The 24,883-nt window shown below is 32.0% G+C and overlaps 1 protein-coding gene across 2 annotated transcripts; it reads left to right on the forward strand.

The window, feature by feature from the left end:
* Positions 1-4,722: 4,722 nt before the first annotated feature.
* LOC111410064 (NADH dehydrogenase [ubiquinone] iron-sulfur protein 8, mitochondrial) lies at positions 4,723-8,325 on the forward strand. Of its 2 annotated transcripts, XM_023040226.1 has the most exons (8): positions 4,727-4,888; positions 5,478-5,574; positions 6,707-6,760; positions 6,866-6,957; positions 7,291-7,404; positions 7,623-7,690; positions 7,773-7,884; positions 7,970-8,325. In XM_023040226.1, exons 1-8 carry the CDS (start codon positions 4,835-4,837, stop codon positions 8,063-8,065), a joined length of 687 nt encoding a protein of 228 aa, XP_022895994.1. In that variant the 5' UTR covers positions 4,727-4,834; the 3' UTR covers positions 8,066-8,325. The 2 variants fall into 2 exon arrangements, with proteins under 2 accessions (XP_022895995.1, XP_022895994.1); XM_023040227.1 differs by lacking the exon at positions 7,291-7,404 and having other exon boundaries at positions 4,723-4,888.
* Positions 8,326-24,883: the final 16,558 nt, after the last annotated feature.

Here is a 24,883-nt window from a genome sequence, read left to right on the forward strand (position 1 = left end):
GTGGCGTTCAACAAATCGGGTCATGATTTTATAATTATTTGTAACCAAAAGGTCGGCATTTCCATGTGACTGTGTTGGTTGTTTGATTCATAATTATTAGGTCAGATCCACAAAGTCGGGTGAAATTCATCGTGTTGCGTAATCAAGAGGTCCTTCACAGCGCCGTTCTTGTTGGGTTGCTTGGTTCTAATATTCTGGGTAGAGTCCAAAACCTTGTTCTTGGCTTTCTTAGGATCCGGTGTCATGAATATCCTGCGGATTTTGTAGTGTTCGTTGCTACGCAGGATCGCATCATTTGGTATTGACACTGGATCCCAAGAAAGCCAAGAACATAGTTTTGGACTCCACCCACAATATTGGAACCAAGCAACCTATGAAGAACGGCGCTGTAAAAGACCTCTTGATTACGCAACATGATGAATTTCATCCGACTTTGTGGATCTGATCCAATAATTAGAATCAAACAACCAACACAATCACGTGGACATGCTGATATTTTGGTTACAAAAAATTATAAAATCATAACTTGATTTGTTGAACGCCAAAATATGGTTAATCTTGATAAGTTCGATTTTTACCCATGGAAGAACTAAATCAAAAGTTTCGCGAGAAAAAACTCTCAATTTAATTCATCAGAGTCTTAATGAAAATACAATGAAAGAAATAACCTATTTATACTAAAAACCTAAAATATAAAATATGGAAAAATATAATTAAATCTCCTAAAAATATAAAGTTACCAAAAAACTATGGATTCTAATGGAAATAAAATTTCTTGTGGAGGAAGGAAAGATTTTATTCCAAATTTATTTCTATGGGGCCCACTCCAGGTCATATAAATAGAGAAAGCAGGGAAAAAGAAAATTGTGACCGAAGAAAATATGAAAGAAGCACCAAGACTCATGTCCCACAACCACAATGGATGCTTCTAACTCATCTAATTAGACCACTTCCACCCTTTAATTTACACTTGGTTTTATCTTTAAGAATTTAAAATATTTTGTGAGCCAACAAAGACACCTAAAATCATCAAAGGTGTTATAGGGATATAAGTTGCCCAGTTTGCATTTCTGAAGAATTATATGAAGTCACACCTAAAGGCATAAATTATGCATAAAATAATAACAATTTTCCACAATATGAAAATCCAAGGATAATACAATTTCAATGATCAAAATGCAATAATCATACAATTCCAAATACTACTACATATGGTTAATAAAGAGGTGGATTAATTTAAAAATAATATAGAATGTGAAATATCCAAATAGAGATTGAAACACGGAAAAACTATGATCAATCATATGGGTTTATGTAATTAACAATTAGTGAGACTAGCACCCATGAACAAATCTCAATGTGATAGACTAGTAGGTACTTACACAACTCCATTTGCATATTGATTTTTTTTTTTTTGAATTGCGTGATAATCAATTCTTTATTTAGAATCAAGGACTAAAACTTGAACATTACGATCACCAAATATTTCAAAATTCAAGTCCACACCAATCATTTTTTTGTGGACACAAATAATGCTCATTATAAAATTGTCATCATCAACCCCAATACTATACACTATTCATCAATATATAATAGAAATTACCAAAGAAATTTGTAAATCCATGATAGCCATTTTTCTTAATGCGGGACAATACCAAAAGAAAATCCAAAATCAATTCTGTAAGGAAAGAAATAAAATAAACATTATTTCCTACTACAAAACATGTATTTTAACTTTATCTTTTCAAATTGCCTCTATCTTTTCAAGGTATAGTTATGACAGAACTTTTATCTCTTATTTAATTAGGACTATAGTTTCTTTATTAATTAGAATATAATTTTTAATTAGATTAGGATTTTATTAGTTTCCTTATTTCGATTTCATAGTATTAATAATCTTGCCTATAAATATAGAGGCTTTTGTACACTTTTCAAAGTTCAATTTCACTATTCGATTCTTGATTAATAAAATATTTTAATTTTTCCATTTATTGGTGGATTCCAAATAATTATCAAGCACGTTCAAGCGAAATTCGAGCAAAGCCCGTTCGTGTGTTACAAACTAGACACTTGTGTTATTATCCACGTTTCCATCATGCATCATTTCTAATCATTATTTCTATTATGGTAAAACAAAATCAATCCTTAATTTACTTCTCCAGATCATTTAATGAGAGCAATGAACGAAGGATCATTTTCACCTTCACACTAAGCATAAAGTTAAATTGATTGAGCCAATAAGTCCATATTTTTGAGTTTTGAATAAAAATTCATGTTTCATAATTGATAAAAATACTTACATAATAGGACGGCGATAGGGAATCCATTTTTTTTCTCTCATCACTTGAGCACCCATACATGATATATTTCTTCCACTTTGAAGATCATAACAAGAATTGTTACATACAAATCATCGTAACACGACTTTATTAGATTGTTGAAAAAATTGAGTGATTTGTGTGTAGATTAACATATCCACTAATAAATATAAATAACATAATTTAGTAATTACATAAACATAACATTATCATAACAATATTAACATTATAATTCAACAATAAGAAGAGGGTTAGAATGTAAGTTTTAGGGAGTCACGTCAAGGACGTTGTCCTAAAGTCGTGTTGCCCTCCTTCATGCGAGTATTTTCAGCACTACATGGCTCCAAAATAAAATTCATGTGGCTCACAGTCACAGCTGATTCTCCTTCTATCAGCACGATCATAGGGAGATAAAAAATTAGTCTATCATCGAGTTGTCGAAATAGTATAAAATTGTAGAAATGATAATACTTCAAATTGTTGTATCAAACTATAAAAATTGATTCCCTTTTATAGCATCAAACTTAATCTCTACAATAATATGAACTATCCCAATTAAAATATAAATTACATTATGAAATTATGAGTTTTAATTTTAAAATTAAACTTGAAAATTAAAAGGAAAACAAAAAACTAATGAGTTTTAATTTTAAAAGTTTGAAACTTAATTTATCTTACAATAGAAATACTTACTTGAGATTATAATATTTGTAATTTAGCCTTGTTTGATTCTTTCTTTTTTTCTTTTTTTTTCCAATTACACATTTTTTAATAAAATAATATTATGTGCAAAACTAAAATTTTCCCTTATTTTTCCTTAATCTACTATTTCAAAATGCATTCCAACCCAAAAAAATGGGGCTCAATTCAATGCCATTTTTTTAGTTAATAAATTTTTTAACTTTTTTCCTTCAAAAATAGAGTTAATTGTCCCAGTGATTATTGAACTCATGTATGTATCTTCAATTGCTCAATGAAATTTAAGATGTTAAGTTTTGGGCACTAAACTCATCCAAATGTTGAAAGTTACTTATTGACATCTTAAACTTCAGTGAGCAATCGAAAACATCGAGTGACCATTGAAGCAATTAATTCTCAAAACTAATGTACTTATAATTTTCATTAGAAAAATTAAAAAGAAAAATCTAATGAACAATTCAAATAAAATAATCGTTCCCCTAAAGCGAAAAATAAATATTTATATCATTTTTCATGAAGTAAAATGGGAAAATGGGGAAGGAGGGTCAAGAGAGACTAGAAACGAAGACGATTAAAAAACCTTACATGTCTCATCGTCCAGGTTGAAACAAAATCTTACTTTTAAATTCAGATGAATATACTAACGTCGAAATTTTATTTTGTTCAATTTTTTTATTATATTGAAGGTTCTCAATCTTTGTTTGTTATCATAATTATGGCCCAAATTTTTTCATTGCATTTTTATTCTAATTTTTCTATTAATTAGCATATCTTGAAGAATTAAAAAAAATAAAAATAAATTATAAGTAGAATTGAAACCGAACCCAAACTAATGTTTCGCGTATAGGCTATGTTCTAGTAGTTATGTGGACAAGGATTGATCAATTAATGAAATATTTGAAATGTAATGGGTGCTTTTGATTACTTAAATATAGAACTGACTCAACGAATGGACAAGCCTAGGTAGATGGAAAACAAATTGTGTGACTTGTATTTGTACTTTCTTCTTAAAAATTAGTATGTGGAGAATTGTATGAAAGTTGTTAGAACTCATTAATATTTTAAATACTCGTGAGTTTTAAAAATTTAAATAACCAAAATTTATCAGGACTTCTATAAAAAGTTTATATTGAATATTTCAATACGTTTAAAGAATGCATTTGTTTGATAGAACTTATTTACAAATTATTTTTCTTAAATTTATTTTAAACCACTATTTTCTTCAATAAAAATAATTTTACACTTGAATTCATAACTTTTCTCTATTTTTTAACTTCGTAATTTTTAAAGAAATTATTTTTCACGTCAAATTATCTTTCCCAAACCAGCACTTAAGACGTCCAAATTAAATATTTATTTAAAAATATAAAAGTCTTTAAAATTCTAATTAATTTAATACACCATACATCAACCTCATTTAGCCCTCGTTCGATTCAAATTCTAGAAAATTTATTGTTAATTAAATTAATTTTTAACTCTTAATAAAATAATTTTATATGTGAATTCATAAAATTTTCTTACTTTTAACCTATTTTCTCAAAAAATAAAATATTTTTAAGAAATTACATCAGGTCCTTAATAGTATCGTACTCTTAATTGGCTTTACACAAACTGACTAACTAAGATTAACTAAACATATGAGGTTAAAGTAACAATTGGGATAATTTGAGGGGGCGAAGTGAAATTTATCAAAATATTAATCCTTCACCGCCTGTCACCGAGGCCGGTTGCAATCAACCTAATTTATCGTTCTTTCCCGGTCGATTCCGCGAGTTCGAAGAATCGGAAACGCCCCCACTGAATCTGCAACGGCAAAAATGGCCTCGATTTTAGCTCGAAAATCCATTTCTGCTCTTCGCTCTCGCCAGCTCGTAAGCCCTCTTGTGGATTTTCTTTTTCATTTTTACTGTTTTTTAAGTTTTCAGATTGGAGGATTTGGTAACCCTAGTACTCTATTTAAAATATAATTACTGTTTCAATGAGAATTCTGAGGTGCTGGAGCTGCTGGCGGCTTTTGTTACGATTAATTTCTAGGGTTTCCCCCAATAAAATCTTATTTTTCTATTCAAGGATCAGCAGTATTAAGATGTGACTAAATTAAAGAATTTGAAATTTTTTTGATTCATTATTTCATTAGTTTGTGGATCGGATGAAATTTTTTGATCAAGTGTTGTCGCAACTGCGCTGTTATTTTCTCATACACTCGCAATAAGTTGGATAGAATAATCAAATGGTCAATCTCCCAGGAAAATAAAAAAGTATGCAATCGTTGTTTTTTGGATATAACAAGTTTTTATCATTAATTTTTAGATGGATCATTTTGCATGATATCTTGCTAGCATCTCTTTCTTGATGCAAGAGTAATTTCAGTTGGATCTTTTTCTCTTCTTAACTCCACTTTTATTCTTTGGTAGAAATTTTTTACTAAGTACTTGTTCTTGGGGAACAAAAAAAATGTAGGCTCTGGCAGGCCAAGCATTGCAGGGCTCCAACCCTTACGAGATGATCTACGGCGAACGCTCATTTGCCACGAAGCACTCATTCTCTACTGACAAAGGTGTGCTTTTAAGAGTTTGATTTTCTACTTTCGTGTATACAATATATTCCTATGGACATACAAATGCATCAAGGTAATGTGGTATGTTCTAACTTCTGAGTGGCAAATGCTTTTGTCGGCTTAGGGTGAAAAGCTACTAATTTCAGCTGCAACTCAGTGGTTAAATGTACCTATGGCAAGTGGATTTTTTATGGTTTTATTTGGAAATTAATATGGCTTGATATATCCCAATTTCTAATCCATATTTTTATTGCTTTTCTATCAACTGAAAATGCTGGTGAGCTCTATTTTTCATACTACTGTGCTTTCGGGGTCCATCAGTTATGCTGTATTAATGTTCCATATTGTATTAAATATAATATAGTGTTTTTTATGCACTATATGCTACGTAATTAACATGACATCTACAAATAATACCAGAAATTATATTATTTTTTTATTGCCACACTGTGACTGCTGGCATTGTCATTAGCCTCCTCTAGCCAAGCTAGAACATTTGTATGTACTTATAAATCCAATAACATAGAATGGTTTGAAATTAAATAATTACTAATCAATAAAGTAAAATCCAGAAATTTGAAAAGGCATGGGGGAAGGTTCTCTTGCTAGTAAGATGGTTGGGATCAATAAAATATTCTGAAAAGAACAAGATCATTGCATGTAGAGATGGTTACTACTGAATAAGGTAGGCACAAGATTCTCATTGAGTAACAGGAGATGATATTTTAGATTGGCTTCACCATACTAGTGTCTTGTCTATTAAAATTATTCAGCATTTCTCATTATTGGAAAACTTTGGTAGACATTTCTGAGGGATGTATTTCAGTTACTATATTCTTAAGATTATGTAGAAATGCAACAAGCTTGCATCAGTTATTCCAAGATTGTGTAGACATTTCCGAGGGATGTAATTCAGCTAGTTACTATATTCTTAAGATTTTGTAGAATTCATATAAGGGGTAATTTGGAATTCATTCAACAAGCCTGCATGAGTTATTCCAAGATGCCTCTTTGACTCCATGAATTTATAAAATGTGTTCCTGTTTCATTGAGTACCTGTTTGTTTGTTGGAAAACAGTAGAGATGCTCATTTCCTACATGTTTTAATTAGTGTTGGCTTATTTTACTTCAGATGATAAAGAAAGGGAGCAACTTGCAAAGGAGATATCAAAAGATTGGAATTCTGGTGGAGGCATTTTAAGATCTTTAAATTTGATGTTATACTTGATTTTACACCTTTTTCTCTTCAAAATGTGCAAATATAACCCTGTTCCTTGCTACTCAATTGCAGTTTTTGAGAGGAGCATAAACACATTATTCCTCACAGAAATGGTTCGGGGTCTTAGTCTGACGCTCAAATACTTCTTTGAGAAGAAAGTTACAGTATGTGTCCTTGTTTTGCTTCTCTTCTCTTTTTATTTTTCCACTTCTCACTTTGAAGTGAATATATATTTTTATCGTGACATCATCCTCCTCCTTGGACTAACGTTGAAAGAAATCCACTGCTAGTGTTTGATTCAATGTGAAAGAACAATTTTCATCTCCCACAATTCTCAAGTACATGTGCTTTACCTTTATTGAAAGTTTTTCTATGGAGGGTGGAAGGGTTCCTGAAGTGGCTAATTGTTGAACTTCACAACACCAGTTATGGGCTAGAATTTGGTCTTGTTTGTTCTTTTGAATGGATCAAAGTCTGAAGATATTATAAATGTGCAGATCAACTATCCATTCGAGAAGGGCCCTTTGAGTCCTCGTTTTCGTGGAGAACATGCTCTCCGACGATATCCAACTGGAGAGGAACGGTGTATTGCCTGCAAACTGTGTGAGGCTGTAAGGGATATACATTAATGTAGATTCTAGCCACATGATTGTTTTTTATTTGGTATATATCTTGTTTCTATGATAAACATCTCAATGTTAGGCACAAGCTTGTGTTATGCACAGCTGGTGGGCTGAATACTTGCTTGTGTTTTAGACACATGCTCAATTTGATATTTACTGATCTGTTAATGACCATCAGTTTATTTGATTATTTTGTCTTTTGACAGATTTGCCCTGCCCAAGCAATCACTATTGAAGCTGAGGAACGAGAAGATGGAAGCCGTCGGACAACCAGGTTATAGTTTTGTTATCTGCCCATGCTATTCCTCTCGGTTTGCTCCATGCATCTCATTCTCTCTGTCATCTGAATTCATCAGGTATGATATCGACATGACAAAGTGCATTTACTGCGGGTTTTGCCAAGAAGCATGTCCTGTTGATGCCATTGTTGAAGGGCCCAACTTTGAATTTGCTACTGAAACTCACGAGGTTAAAACTTCTCGCTAAATTATTAATTGAACTATTTATTACTAATGCTATAATGGAGTAGATAACTTATTTCTCGCTGCTATAGGAACTTCTCTACGACAAGGAGAAGCTACTCGAGAATGGTGACAGGTGGGAAACAGAAATTGCTGAGAATCTCAGATCTGAAAGCTTGTACCGTTGAGTCGATAAGATGATGTTAATTTCTGTTAAAACATGAACCTGGGCTCCTCCCGATTTTGAATATTTGCTAAATAAAGTGATCAAATGATCATTTGGACTTTCTTTGTTACTTCCATTTTGCCACAATAGTTGGGTAAGTTCCTTGTTTGGAACATCAATCATGGATGAGAAAACAAGTTAAATAACTTGTGTATTCTTGTGGAGTGAGGTTCATTTGAACGACAATTAATTGCAGTGTTCTTAAAAGCTCGTTTAGTCATAGTCACACTATGTTTTTTTGCATTTGAGTTTTGTTTAGATTATGTCTAGGTCCGTTTCGACTTAGAGAAGCTTGAATTTTATCACTGTGTCGTCACATTTCTGGCCTAACTAATGAATTAGTGTCAAGTACTAACCTTTGGAATTCGCCATTAGGCTTTCTAACTCTGTAATTTAGCAAGCTAATCTTTGGACTTCTGTATGTCTTAACTTTGAATGAATTATGCTGCATGTACACTCTTGTCTACATCTTCCATTACACTTTGTCATATGGCATCATTATCCCATTTGATTTCCCAAACAGTCTCTCATTCTTGCCTAAGTTATGTCTCATTGGAGGGAGAGTGATCAAGAACGTACATTTAGTATAGTTGAACTTTGAGTTGTTAGCGCAAGTGAATTGTCAGAAAAGTACTCTCAAATTTATGATAATGGCTAATGTCTACCAAAAGACCATTTAGTATAGTTAAACTACGAAATGTTAGCTCGTTAATTGTTTGATATAAAATTGTGAAATTGTGGTGTAAAAAAGAAAAGAAATTTGATGGAACGTGACGAACTCCGACAAGATCTCCGTGTGTAATTGATTTCACTCATTAGCAAGAAACAAAGGAGAAGAAAGAAAGATGAAATTTTTCAATAAGATTTTCCATGAGCACCCGAGCTTTTTGTTATCTTTTCTCTTGATTTTCAATTTGATTGGAGCACAATCATTCCCTTCTCAAATATTACCCTTAGTTGTCATTTCCTTAATCTGCTTACTCACCCCCCACCAATTTTATATAGAATTGCAAAAGCCAGAATGCTTAAGGATTTGACAAAATATTCATACTTGATGCAAGTTTCCATGCAACGAGGCGGCGGAAATTGTTTGTACTCATATAGGTTATTGCGAAATTTAATCTGTGCTCATCTGGAGAAATTTGAAGCGACAATTAGATTTTTTTTTGAAATTTGATTCGCGCTCATATAGATCATCAGCAATGGAGATTTTCAGAGTAATGCAGCAGTTGAATAATTATTGTAAAAACTTTATAGTAAAATTTAAGGCAATCAAAGCAAATTTCATTATTTGCTTGAATTATCATTGTTCATCCAACTCATTCACAATACAGACTTCAATTTAAAATGAATTATATGCTTCGAAGCCACCCTAGAAAATACAAACAAAATAAACTAAATAATTGTGGTTGAATAAATACAAAATATTTTATGTGAAAAGGGCTTAAAAGTATGGTTATTTATGTAGTTATGGCACATTAGTAAATAGAAAAATACTTCAAAATGTGGCGAATCAAACAAATATTATGTTTAAAATGACATAAGTATCCTATCTATTATTGACACACACACACATATATAAATGCAATGATTCATACAGCAAAAGATATGACGATTCGTACAAGTTTGGTGGTTATACTACCTCCACAATAAATTTTTTATCCAGATTATAATATGCATAAATTTTTGAAATGCCATTAAGTAAAAGCCTTAACCAAAACTAATGACCACAACAAATATCATGATGTGTTGCCGCCACCCCCTTTCATTATTACTCCAAATCTTTCAATGTGTTGTCATGTTTTTTATTTTGAGCCAATGGGGACGTGGGGTGGGGTGGGGAGCAATTCCCCTTGTACAGGGGAATTGTCCACGGAAGTTATACAAGTGTTATCACTACGAGAAAAAAGGGCTTTTGCAACATTTAAAATGAAACATTCATCAATTGTATGTTGTTAAAAGGGGTATATTGTAACATTCAGCAAATATATGTTGCCATTGGTTGACCAAATTGAGATTTAACAACGTTTTTTTTAATGAAAGTTGCTAAATACACCCTTTTGCAACATTCCTAGACCGTTGTTGTTATTATTATTTTTTTGCAACGTGCATTCAGTTTTGGCAACGTTCAATGAATGTTAGTGTTAATAAGTTTTGACAACGTTCAATGAACGTTGCCTTTAGAGGTTTTAGCAACGTTCATTGAATGTTGCATTTAGTTAGTCTTAACAACGTTCAATAAACGTTGTCGTTAATCAGTTTTGAACGTTACCTTTAGAGGTTTTAGCAACGTTCAATGAACGTTGCCGTTAATAAGTTTTGGCAACGTTCAAAGAGCGTTGCCTTTAAATGTTTTAGCAACGTTCAATGAACGTTGCTTTTAATTAGTTTTAGCAACGTTCAATAAACGTTGCCGTTAGAGGTTCTAGTAGCATTTTGCAATAAATTAATGCTTAAACAAAACACAAACCACCCGATCCAACCGGACCCAATTGGTTAGTGTAGTTAAAAACTCAAGTTCCTACCAATGACAACCGTAATTTCTTCCCTCTTTCTCTTGCTCTCGGTCTCTCGCCACTGGAATCGTGGCGTTGCCTTCCTTCCATCGTCACCATCAACGATGCAGGCGAAACGGCGCCACCTTTCTTCTTCCCTCCCCTTCACTCTTTCACAAATGACAACAAGCCGACCCTTTTTTCAACCCTAACCATGTGAGTCGCAATGCCGCGATTAACAACTTGTTTAGTCGGTCCATCAGTCTCCTCCACGGCTTGAGGGACTACACTCCGTCGCGATTAACAACTTGGCGACTATGCTATGCAAGGTAGATCTCCTGTTTGACTCGCGAGTCCTGTGGTACAATGCAAGGGTTCTTCTATTTGGCTTCGTGATTGCTTTTTTTAAAGTAATTTTCTAAAGATTTGTTCATTTTTGTGTGAGTTTATGTTGATTTGCAAGGTAAAAGTTTATTTTTGTTTTTACTAGTCCTAAGGTGGCGAACCTTACTGTTTTTATATATTTAGAAACACAATTTTTTTCTTATTTTTTGTTTACTATTTTTACATATTTAGAAAAGACGAATTCTTGTTTACAGTATGTGTAAATTTGTTTACAGTAAACCAAAAGTTCATTTTTGTTTACAGATTTCATATATTTAGAATTAGAAAAAACGAATTCTTTAATGCAATATGTTGTTTGATGATTAATTAATAGGTGCAATGAAACTCATTCGAAGTGTACTGTTATATGCAAATATCAGTTTGTCTCGCCAATTTCAAAAGCCTCAAGCAGTTTGCGCTTTTTCTGCCACCCCATTTTCAGGTAATTATTTCTTCCACTAATGCTTTGGCTTTATTTATTTATTTATTTATTTATTTATTTATTATTATTATTATTATTATTATTATTATTATTATTATTATTATTGTGATTGGTGGTTGAGTTATTTTGCGAATATGAAGTTGATTTAATGGTTTTCTCCATTGCCAATAAATTTGTATTTAGTTACTCAATTAAATTCACATAAACCATTTTTTGAATTTGGTGAAGTAGAAAGTTATTGTGAATGATTAATTACTGTGTTGCTCAAAATGGTTTACAAAGGTTTTGGTTGGTGCAAGGAACTTGTGTTCCTGTTTTTGAAACAAGATTTGAGGGAATATTACCGTTTGGTTTAGAGTTTGGTTAAGTAGTTTACGTTGTTTAATTGTTGGCACAAATGGAAACGATCAATTGGAGCAAGTATTTGTGACATTTTCTCTTTTGAAACTGACCAATACAATTTTGTGAGAAGTACAATTGAATTTTGTTGCCCGAATTGTGTCCTATTGGTTCCCAATCAAATAGAAAGAATCACCTCTGTTACAAATATATGTAGGCTAATATATGGTAGTTTATCGATGAACCTCCTATTATCCTGATCAACGGTGTAATAATATGTTATTTGGAACCGACCACTTGAGAGTAAAATTGGATGTCATTATAGTAAAAAGCCTTCAATTTTACTAGGCACTCTGCACTGTAATCTATCTACGTGACTTAAGATTTGAACGAGGCTTTGATGTATTTTTGTTTTTGGTTTATCTATTATGTTTCAGTTCCTGGTGAGCCTTATACCTCTCCAGCTCCAGTTCTAACTCCCTCCATTGATAACTTTGTTGGTATGTAACTTTTACACATGGACATTCCTTTAGATTCATAGCAATTGCTTTGCCTAGTGGATACGATTTGTTTGGAGGAATAAATTCTCCGTGAATGTCATGCTAACTCTTTTTTTAAGCTGTATATATCAAAGTAAGAAATGATTTAAAATGACATGTTGTAATATTTATTTCTTGTTTTTTCAGTAAATCACAAGCCTTGCTTACATTATTGGTGGATCATTGGAAGTTTGGTTGTTGGTCTGACTCTGAAATGATTTAAAATTGCTGTATTTTTTCGATTTTATCTATGGCGATTTTATTACTTTATTATTTTGAGGCCATCTTGATTGAAACCAATTCAATATTTACGAATGGATGCATCCATTATTTTTTGATAAGAAAACTGAAAATTTAGTTTTTCTTTTATGTTAATAAGAAAATATTGTCTGTTTGAATTTATTGGCAGATATTGCACAAGATTCTGCAGCTATTAAATTGAATTGTGAAATTCTAATTATTGGCATTATGATTGCATATGACAGGTTCTTGAATGCTGGAATGTTTGAGAATGGAACAGAGTCTTGTCACACTGCCACATTCAGATTCAAAGTTTTGGAAGCTATAACCAAGTTTCTTAACCACAACATCACGCTGTGCTTACCCCTCCGTGGCACGATCTCAACCTCAGGTGATCTTGTTCCGTTGTCCTACATTGCTGGTATGTTGATAGGGTGGCCTAATTCTAAGGCTGTTGGATCCACAAGAGAAACTCTAAATGCCGAGGAAGCCTTTAAACTTCCTGGTGTAGATTTAGGTTTTTTTGAGTTGCAGCCTAAAGAAGGCCTTGCACTAGTTAATTTTCTTTTATTTGAGAGGAATGTAAGATGTTTATTTGATGGGCAATATGCTAATAAAAAAATTTCTTCAATTTATTATAATGATGTGTTTTGTCTATTGATTAATAAAATAATATCAATTTTATGCAAGCCAATTTTATTTTATTTTTTATTTTGTTGTTGATTTCGTAAATAGCTATACAAATAGGAAAAATAATAAAAATAATAAAATAAAAATTTGTAAATAACCTACGGCAACGTTCAATGAACGTTGCCGTATCTCTTATTCGCAACGTTCAAAGAACGTTGTCGTAAACCTTTACGGCAACGTTCATTGAACGTTGCCATATATTAACCCTCAACAGCAACGTCAAGGTTTGCAACAGACGCCTGAACGTTGCCGTAGGCCTTTAGCAACGTTTATTGCCCGTTGCAAAAACCTATTTTTGGCGTAGTGTATGCTGGCAAAACTTTATGGTTGCTTTTTTCTTTATTTTTATCATATACCAATATTTAATTGCCAAGTGTGTATCTACAGGAAATCTATCAAACTTTTTTTTTACACATAGCATCACTCTAAAGCTAGTCGTTGTCACATGTGTTGCACGAGTTTTATATTTATTCTATTTTTATTAGTGTATAAATTGTAGAGTTTTAAATATTGTTGAAGAAGTCAGAGATAGCAGCATTTAGGAATGTTGGCTGAAATTTATATAATTATTAATTGAAAATATCAAGTTGAATAGAAGAAGAGATGCTGAAAATAAACAAATTATTATAAAGAAAATATACCATATTTGTATGAATTTTGAGATCATATAACAAAAAATTTGCAACATGTTAAAACTTCTTAAAACCTCACAACAATGAAATCAATACACTTAAACTCTACACGACCAAACTAAATTTAGCATTGACAAAACAATAGGCTCACCAATTTGATAAAGACTTCATCATCGTTCTTGTTGGACAGAAGTTGCATGGATTTTAGTTCGTTGCCCAAATTGACCTTCCTTTCCTCCAACTTAAGAGCAAGCAGTGCCTTTCTTCTCTCTTCCAATACTTGCTCACTATGTATAACATTTACATTGTTTGATTTTAGCCTATATATCAGAAACTAAGCCAGCAATATTATGTTTATTTAATTGCAATTATTCAGTAAGCAAAATTATGAATCAAATCATCGCATATACTGGACAAACATTAATCTCAGCATCTAGACAACAAAATTCAATTGAGCACCACTGTGGATCGAAATAAGTAAGAATAACCTCTTTCTGAGAGGCAAAAAGAACATAAAAGATAAAGAAACATCATAAAAACTTTAGTTTGATGCATATTTTCTTTACATGAAACATAAGGAGCATGAGAGAAATTTTTGTCTACCCAAGTAATTTGGCATTTTTCTCTCAAGAATAGTATAAGGGGTATTGAGTTTTCGAAGAACTGCTTAGATTTTGTCCAAGTTTTTGCCCCTCTCTAGTATTATTACTCAGTTTTTCTACCTTTCAATAAATGGATTTTTTTTCATTTTCAGTAGTCTTCTTTACAACTTTCTGCACTCATTTTAATCCAATTTGTGCAATCAACTTTTATAGCAAGTGTGTTTGGTAGAAGTAGTCTAGCGAAGATAACTCCCCACACCAGTGCCCATTTTTGAACCTTACTTAAGGTGCTGCTCCATGCTACGATAATGTCTTTTTATAATTCCTCAACTTAAAGTACAACGTATTATGAAGTTCTCCAAAAAAGAAGGGCTACATTAAACGGCAATGGAAACAAGAAGTAGGCAACCATACTCCCCACCTTTAAGAAAGTACGTACTTCCCTTGTGACAATTTAATAATGAAGAGAAGAAAAATAAGAAATGAACCACTGCATTTAAAACACAAGTTACCACTCATGCACATATCGAAGGCTATCCATAAGCTACCATCATTCCTCCATATGGATCGTAGAGATCCATAGCACAGCCTGAAAAGGAGCTCAAAAACATAAAGAAATGTTTTACATTATAAGAAATGAACTTCAATAAAACTATCATGATAATGGAAGTGAGCTACACTTGACTTAGTTTTAAGTTCCCATTGAAGTACTCTTACAATTGAGTGCCCAACAAGCTCAAGCTGTGGGGGCTGCTTATCACCACTCCAGAGTATGGTTGCTAAATTTTACTGGAAAATCTGACCCACCCGTCCATAATTTCTATCTAGCCTTGACAAGATGTTGGATTAGTATAAAAATGGCAATAAAAAAGATCAATAAAAAATATTTTGAAGGGAAACAAAGGCCACTAAAATATCTATTAATTACGTTTTGGTTTTGCCTTTTGTGGTTATTTTGTTTAAATTATTGTTGATCCCGGTTGAATTGTTGTTATCATCCATTGCAAGTGAATAATCCAATTGACTGATTGTATTTGAAGAGTTGACATAAGTGGTTGTTGTTGAAGAATCGAATATGAAGATTATTTCATATAGATATTCGGGTGGACTCTGTCGTTTTGGTGTCATTTTTAGGTAGAAGAGCACTTCTTCTTCAATCTCAGTTCTTATGACATCATTGAGTTGCACATCTAGGTCCTATAGCATGAAGATTTCTTCCATCATACTTTTGCACATAATCTCGATGAAGATTTCAAATGCAACGGCGATTTCATAATAAAGAATAGTGTAAATCTATGAATTTGTTCATTTAAAAAAAATCCCATAAATAACAAATCAAGAAATCTTTGAAAACCCCATAGGCTATAAACCACATATTACGAAAAATTGCTCTTCCAAACTTCTTTTTCTTAAGTCTCCAATTAGGCAACAAAAAGCAAATTATAATTAAAAAGGTCAAACATTTGAAACTGCAATATAACCTTTATCCTAACTTCCTAAGTAAACAATATACCAACCAATGTGGTGGTATTGCTCTAATTCATGTTCTCCATTTCCAAACTCTAAAAAAAAATATTCTTGACACTTAAAACATACTCATCAAAACAAAAGACACTCAATATCACATAGAGTTGCAAAGACTGCAGGACATAAATGATGTCAGGAAAAAATAAGCCAATAGTAAAGCCACAGAAGTCAATCCAATGAAACTTAATGGTTTCAGAATAAAATAAAGATGATACGAGGAAAGTCAATGGTTGCAAAAAAATGGAAACAAGACCTTATTACAGATAAAGACTGCCGCATGAGTGAAAAATAAAAGCATGTGTTGCTATTCATAGATGAAAACTATAGTACAAATATAAAATGTTGACATCATAGACAGGCATTGACAATAAATTCTGTCATGACATGCAAAGTGGACAGTGTTAAAATGAAATCGGGAATTTATACATCAAAAAGATCACATTTGTTTGAGCAAAAGAAAATCTTGAAACGGGACTAAATCAAAAGCAATTAAAAAAATATTTGTTCTGACCTTGTCCCAATGACCCCATCAAAAAGATTCCCCTTCTCTCACTAAAAAAACCTCTGTAGAACTTCTCGTTCCTCAGGTTCCCAGAGTCCATTTTTGTGGAAAATTTCCCGCCCTCTCTGAAATTTGAAGGAAATTTTGTACAAAGGTAGGAGAGAAAATCAAAGGATTAACACCAATTCAACAACACAACATTAAAACTTGGACAGCTTGTGCATACAAAATCGAAAAAGTCATCGAAAATAACTTTTTTCCTTCTAAAAAGAAAGAATACATAAGATCCCTACACCAAAATAGAAGAATATAATACCTTAGAGATCTATGTAACTTTCTGCAGCAGAAGCTTCTTTCCTTGCTTCAGTGGCAGCCATTTGTGCAATAAATCTAAGCTTCAAGACATTCTGTACATTCAGGAACAAGAGCCAACTTCATATTAATCCAAGTAGATCACAGCGTTAATATTCATATTCCTTTTGTAATCAGTCTTGATCTTTTTCAGCCCATGCGACATTTTAGGAAGCAGGTAGAATGGAATCACATCATATTGTTAAACAGGTGAAGAAAATGGTCTATTTAGCCGGCTCTTGCCAAGATCATAGATTAGTTTATGTTATGAAAATGATGAGAACCTCCCCTTGAAGACAATATCTTCAAGCTTCTTCGTAGTGAAGATGTCAATTGCAATTATGTTTGTGAATTTTAATTTTTTATATGGGGTTTTGAATCCAAGTTATTTTTCGTTGCTTTGGGTTAAATGTACCTGAAATGAATCTTTGACGATGCGTAAATGGAAATATCAAGGTTTGACCTACTCATTTAGAGTTGTCTATCTAATTTGGCAAAAATTCTTATTCTTTTGAAAGAACATGACATGTTTTTTAAATTTTGGGAGACAAATAATATATATAAATAGACCTATCATGTCATAATCATTTTTATCGTATAAATGTTAGACCAAATTTATATGTTAGACCAATTTAAAACACAGTTATAGTTCAAACAGTTTACAATAGGAAAATATTCTATTACCAGCTGGTTTAGATGCTCAATTTTAACTACTTGCTTCTTACAAATGCTATCAAACTCCTTTTTTCTCCATGGCCAAAGGTAAATCATTCTCTGTATCATATTAATAAGGACAAAATTCATTAAGTTTAATGATTAGGATATAACCTAGATTTTTGTAATAAAGTTTTACTTGACAATCTAAAATAGGCTACTAACTTGTTTCCATCCAAAAATAGCTAAATAAAAACTGATTTGATAAGAAGTAAATAAATAATACTTACGGTAACCTTGTCTCGCTCCTGCCTTGTGACACTGAAACAGTGGGCAACATAGAGACAAAATGACCAATTGAGTCCATAAACCAGCATATAATCAAAAATTAAATTATTATACACAAGGTCCGACTAATTTAACTAACATTAAGCCTTCACAAAGCAACCATTTTCAATACCATTTAGTCAAATAAACTCCGAAGACAGCACAATAGTAGATGGGAAAATATATATTTATAATTACCCTTATTCAAATAGTAAATCCTGACCAGTAAACAAGTGAAACTGTCAACCACAATAGGAATACAAAGAAGAAACATTTTTTCAACTTATTTCCCAATTACCACTATAAACACAGTCAAATCAAGGCCACAGAATTAGGAAAATGAGCTTGAACCTAAAAGTTTATTAAACCTGAAATAAATATGGCCTCACCGAAAGAAACCAACAAAATTTGCAATGCAAATAAATAACTTTTCATTAGCAACATTGACCATAAAAAATCCCAAAAAGGGGGAAAAGATTGAAGATACATTAGTAATTAACAGTTTAAAAATACCTTGTCTTATGATCTACTAACTAACATACAATGAAGCACAGATTTGGAGAGCAACTTTGAAACGATCTTAGATATGAGTTTTCCTGGCATATGCTTATTCGTGGCTGTAAATTTGGTGCTTCAATAAATTACTAATGTCTAAACACATTTAAAAAGTCTAATGTATGTGATATATAATTTAAGCTCTCATTCTACTATCAATATGGGCTTTTCTAATTTAATTCTCATCAGAAAAGTAATCTATGCCATGTAGAGTAGAGAAAGCAAGTGATTAACTCAATATTGTTAGCATAGTGAAATGAAGGCCCTTCCAATGGAGCAGAAAATTTAAACTCTCCCAACACTATTTAAACTAAAACATACAATGTTGCTTTATTGAATTCCTCAACAGACGTGAAAGCCAAAGCGTTATTAAGTCCAGACTTCAAATCAATGTAAAGGGCATTCTAGCAATCAATATTCCAGTTTCAAGTTGAAATGAATTTAAGAAAAGAAACATGTTGATCAGTCTCAGAAAACGCTCATATAAAGATAATAGAGAGCACATAACAATCAAGTGTATGCATGGAACCACCTTTACAAAAATAAGAGAAACCGGATGACAGGCAACAAATACAGTATCATAAGCATAGCTAGTCGAAGCTTTCGAAATTAGAAAAATACAGACCTTAATCAATCGTATAAGACTATGTATACGTAATAGTCTAGTTCATTACATTTGATTAGCCAAGAATATGATTAAGAATGTGCCCGATGAATAACAGTACCCCAGTAATTTCATCAAAGAAGTTGAATTTTTTATTTTTGCCTGTCATAAGAGAAGTCAAATTTTTTGCTTTAAGAAGAAGTCGAACCATTTTTATTCATCATCAGAGAAGATATTTAACATCAAGCTCAAGTTAATTGCAACTCAATAACCAAGATTTATTGCATAGCCAAGATCAAACTCAATTCCATTGAAACTTGAAAAAATTCATACAATGAACAAATCGTTCTTTGAGAAATACTAACTCGGACCAAACAAGTTTGTCAACAGAATTCCGAAATCTATATTTAATTCAAGCTCAAATTCCTTTGGCTAAACTTGCTTGTGTTTATTTACATAATAACGTGTTTGGGAGTGTTTTTAAACAGTTCAAATTACGAATGGATAGAAATGAGTGGCTCCTCAAAATGTGTAAATAAAAAGAGTGTTCACAAACAATTTATAGAAACGAGCAAAAGTAGTTTAACTAATTGAACTAAATTTATTTTTCATTGGTAATACTGGACATCCACTCCAGCTTTCCCTTAACAAAATTAAAAAACAATGGATAAACAGATTAATGAGTTTTATAATTGAAAATAGAAATTAAACTAACCTTAACTTGAAAATCAACTGGATTAGAAGCTGCCTTGTAAACATTATCCAAAATTTCTTTAAAATTGGGCTTCAAGCTGAGACTCTAATCAATCCAAACCCCATTAGCGAATGACAAACGAGGCCCACCAAGGGGGCCACCGTCAGCGAGAGTTACAAGCTGAGAGCCAATCACCAATTTCTAGGCAAAATTTCCACTTTTCTGGGGAGGTTTCATTAAACTTGGAACAAAGATAGAGAGAAAAAGATCAAACACAAAAAATACAGGTTGAAGGAAATGGAACAACTATAAACAAAAAGAGGAAAATGAAGATTTCATGATAGCTTCAAAATATCACCCTTTTGAAACACATTTTGACCATAATATGTAATGAAACAAAGCTCAACCTAAAACCCAATTTATAACCAAATTACACAAAATCTAAAGCTCATACATATATAGGGAAACACCTGCCAAAGGATTTTTGCTTTGATTTGGGTTGGATCTCTTAAAAGATCGAAAATAAAATGGGGAAAAATCGATTATTTAACAACTCAACTTAAAAACTAGAAGAAACATACATAAGAGTAAGAAATTGAAGGCGTGAGAAGTATACTTACCAGTATATGTCTCAATTCCTGCAAATTGTTTGTATTTTTTCCTACCATCGAGAGAGAGATTAGGGTTAAAGCAAGAGAAATTCGTCAAAAAAAAAAAGCAAAAATGTAGGAAGAGCACCTCAAAAGAGTAATAAAAATGAAATCCTGCTTTGTGCCTCCGGTGTTCCTACACCTCTTGTATTGGACTGCTTCTTTGGCAATTGTCGCTCCAATAACCACAAGCAAAGGTGCGAGAATACTGGTTACTGTGTAGGCTCTGATTTTTGTATGAAAAATGGAGAAACAGAAGATTGTAGGTAGGAGAAAGAGAAATGGAAACGATGGTTATGTGTTGAAATTGAAATAATTTTCAAACTGTTAAAACCGGGATGGGATGAAAGAATGAGATTCAACACTATTGTAGATATTGCATCTCCAAATATTAGAAAATGCATGACCAGTAACTTGGGATTGGTTTACTATTCGTTCTACAGTAGCAACTACTTCCCCTTTTTAAGAGAAGTTAGATGAGTGAAGCCTTAGTGTAGACTAGAGAGAAGGGAACATACACCACCATTTTTATTTTTATTTTTAATAAATTGAGTTTGGGTAATAATTATAGAATTATGTTGTGTTCATGAAAAGTATATTTTAATTACGTGTGCATAAAAGTGATGTAAGAAGTAATATTTGTGGGAACAATATATATTGGCATTTTAATTTTTTATTGAATTAGAACTATAATTATAAATTTGTTATGGTGCAATTATTGAAAATGTGTTTTAATTTTGGTGTGATTATAATATACTGTAAGTAAAATTTGTCGTGGTAATATAACTACCTCTCAAAATAGATGTTATAACACTGTGTGTAAATTAGTATAATTAATTATGATTGATTTACTCATAATGCTTATGTTAAAGCATATTTTGGCCAATTATTATATATAATAGTGTTTATGTACAATAAAGGTCCGTCTGATTGCGAAGATTGAATTTGGGTGAAAAAAAACGAATTTCAGATAATTGAATTGCCTACAAATTATTTTCTTGAAAATTGTAAATTTATTGTGTTTGATTGATATAATTTTTCAAATTGAAAATGTTGAAATAAAAGTGTTTTTGGTATTCATTTGACTTTGTTTTATATGAAATTGTCAATTAAAGTAAAGGGATAAATTTTACTGGTATTGGAGATAGAATTTGTTACCATTGCGTAAAAAAAAAAAATCAAGAAAATCATCTTTTTTGGTGTTCGTTTGACTTTGTTTTATATGAAAATTGTTAATTAAATAGAAATATTTTTTTTACAATAAGGGATAAAATTTGTTTCCATTATTTAAAAAAAAAAAAAACAAAAACAAAACTTGGAATTCCATTTCCCACCATATAGGTGGGAAAACAAATTCAATGAAAAGCTGGAAATGGTCACCATGTGAAGCAAACATGGAAATCCAATCGTCAAAAAATAAATGCCTATCAAACACCAACAAAAGTGGAAAATGGAATTGGAAGTGAATCAAACACTACCTAATAGATATCGGATCATAATGAAATCGATAAATAATTATTAGGGAAAAATTGATAATTCTTATATTTAACTTTACATTTTGAGGAATGTGAAATATTCCGCAAAATTGCAAAAAATCAGGTCATTTTCACACACACACACACACAGACACACACACACAGAGACACACACACACACACACACACACAAGAATTAATCAGTGAACGTATGAAAATAGCACCTTTTATTTAAATTATCCTAAAATATAAAAAAATAATATTTACTCTTTAAAAAACAATGATCGACGAAATCAACAATTGAAGTATTTGCTAATTTTGGCATACATTGGTGTAATTAGAAGAAACATTGAACGTATGTTGTGAGTTTTATTATAGGGAATGTGAATCCTTCCACCATGTGATCATAAATCACATTTGTAACATATAATGTGCTTTTAAAACAATTTACTCCGATAGATTCTAAATCGTATGATTGCGATCAATTTATATGTCATGAGTTCACATGAGATGTGATAAATAATCGTGACTTTTAATTATTCCTATCTTGAAGAATTGCAATAATTTTGTGTGATGATTATTCAAGTAAACGTAAATGATTCCCAACTATGACAGTTGTGACATTTGACGAGAAGTTTAGCAACATATAATTATGGCTCGTATGAGTCATATCCATTCTATATTGAAGAATTGTAACCTTTTGACCATGTAAATGAACGATAATGATTATGCTTCTTAATACAAATCCAGTGAACGATTTACACACCCCCTATATCGCGATAAAAAAAGAGAATATATCATTTAAGTAATCTTAATTTTGAAAATAGTATCAGAATTGTAAAATTATAAATTGTAAATTAAATTATCAAAATTTTGAATTAATTAAATTCCTAAACATCTTATTAAATTATTTTTATTAGTAACTTAATTTGTCGAAGTAAAAGTTAAATATTCGTTTGGTCTAATTTTTAATTTATTACTTGGTCACTGTTTCGGTCCAATTTTTTTAAAAATACATTTTTCTCAATACTCATTTTCAACTTATATTCTCCTATAAAATAATGTTACACATAAACTCAAAATTTTTCATTATTTTTTAACAACACATTCTCCAAAAATCATAATTTGAAAATATATTTTCCATAAAAATCTCATTTCAATCACTGTCTGACAACTATTATTTGAAAACCCTTTTTTATATACTCATTTTCAATTATGTATTCACACAATAAATATTTTACACGTAAACTTAATATTTTTTTTTTTAAACTTTTTAATCCCACGTTCTTTTAAAAATTACAATTTAAAATTTTATTTTTTAAATAATGATAGTCAAATAGTGGCTTAATAGAGACAATTAGCAGCTTACTTGATAGAGGTCATTGATAACTGGATTAGAATGTGAAAAGATCTTGTAAATCCCAATTAGAAAGCATGTATATCCAACCATAACCTATGTCCATTAAAGTGTTATTCTGTTATTCATGGAGCGAAGGGGAACAAATGAAACGGCAAATGTTTTCTTCCTCGGTATTACGCTAAAAATTGGGGGAGAGGCGAAATAGGTGGCATATTCATCACCCCTTGGCACCAATTTATCATTTTTTGCAGTGATTTCTATTCAATTTCTTCATCAACGAAATTGAAAGGTATTATCGGATTTTATTAGTGTAAATGCGGGCTAGATTCAGTGGTGAAGTGCAACACAGATTCATAAGTTCAATGACTACCAAGTGAAAAAATGAAGTGTTGTGACTTGTCATCAATATGAAACTTTACTAAATCTTTGGTGGCCAGTGGCCACCTGTATTTTAACCTTGGATCAGATTCTAATTTGGCTGATCTTATTTGTTATATACAGTATTGTTTTGATTTGTCTACATATTATGAACTGTAATCTCATGTGTTATATGTTTGCTGCTACCCAGGCTCTCTCTTCTTACTCAGTAGGCAGTATGATGAATATGGGAAAGTTACTGCATAAAAGCCAGTCAAGTATCCGGGCTCTGATTACCAATACACCGGTTTACAGTTCTGCCATTGGTATGAGTTTCACCTTTCACTTCTTTCAGCAGTATGATTTTGAGTGGGATCTAGATTTATCTGATTCACGTAATAAATCAATTTACTCGTTTTAGATATATCTGGAGAGGGATTGAGCTTGACATTCAGGCGCTGGGCTACGAAAAAGACGGCAGGATCGACAAAAAATGGGCGTGATTCGCTGCCCAAAAATCTTGGAGTCAAAAAATTTGGTGGAGAGGTGAAAGGATGAATATAGACGATAATTGATATTATATTGTGCTTGGTGTATTTTCATTGTCCAGACGGCAGCCACCCCTCCCCAAATATGCACATATTGTTCCTTTTATATAAAGCAACCTAGGTCATTATATGGTGCAGAAAGTTTTATCAGGGAACATCATAGTTCGTCAAAGGGGAACACCCTTCCATCCAAAGTTTTATCAGGGAACATCATAGTTCGTCAAAGGGGAACACTCTTCCATCCTGGAAATTATGTTGGAATCGCCAAAGATCACACTCTGTACGCTTTAAAGGAAGGCTGTGTCAAGTTTGAGTTCCACAAACTGAGCGGACGCAAGTGGGTGCATGTCGAGCCAATGTTCATGAAACAAAGGGGAACACGAAATTATGTTGGAATCGGCAAAGATCACACTCTCTACGCTTTAAAGGAAGGCTGTGTCAAGTTTGAGCGAACGCAAGTGGGTGCATGTCGAGCCAAAGGATGTTCATGAGGTCCACCCCGTCTATGCAAGTCCCAAGACGAAGACAGCAGCTTAAAGCCTTAAATTTAATATCTTCTTGAGACTATATTGCTGATGTAAACTTTCACCAGTAGATAGTGTTCATCTATCAAGTAAGCTGATAATACTTAAATTCTGCTTCTAATTTTGAAAGCTAAATAGCTTGGTTGTTTTCTGTTTTTCAGATCATTTAAATTTTTAGGTTACCATAAATAAATCTGTGTTGCAATTGCAATCTTTTATTGGGTTTTTTTATGTTAAAATTATATGCTTACAGAACATCATTTTGTCATCAAATTTACATCAAGATTGA

This window comes from Olea europaea, chromosome 15, assembly GCF_002742605.1.
Source record: "Olea europaea var. sylvestris chromosome 15, O_europaea_v1, whole genome shotgun sequence".
Lineage (NCBI taxonomy): Eukaryota > Viridiplantae > Streptophyta > Magnoliopsida > Lamiales > Oleaceae > Olea > Olea europaea.

Excerpts from the sequence above, each read along its gene's own strand:
- LOC111410064 (XM_023040226.1), top strand. The coding sequence starts at position 4,835 with ATGGCCTCGATTTTAGCTCGAAAATCCATTTCTGCTCTTCGCTCTCGC. Across the intron at positions 6,761-6,865 it reads ATCAAAAGATTGGAATTCTG|TTTTTGAGAGGAGCATAAAC; the intron begins GTGGAGGCATTT and ends ACTCAATTGCAG. Across the intron at positions 7,691-7,772 it reads GGAAGCCGTCGGACAACCAG|GTATGATATCGACATGACAA; the intron begins GTTATAGTTTTG and ends TGAATTCATCAG.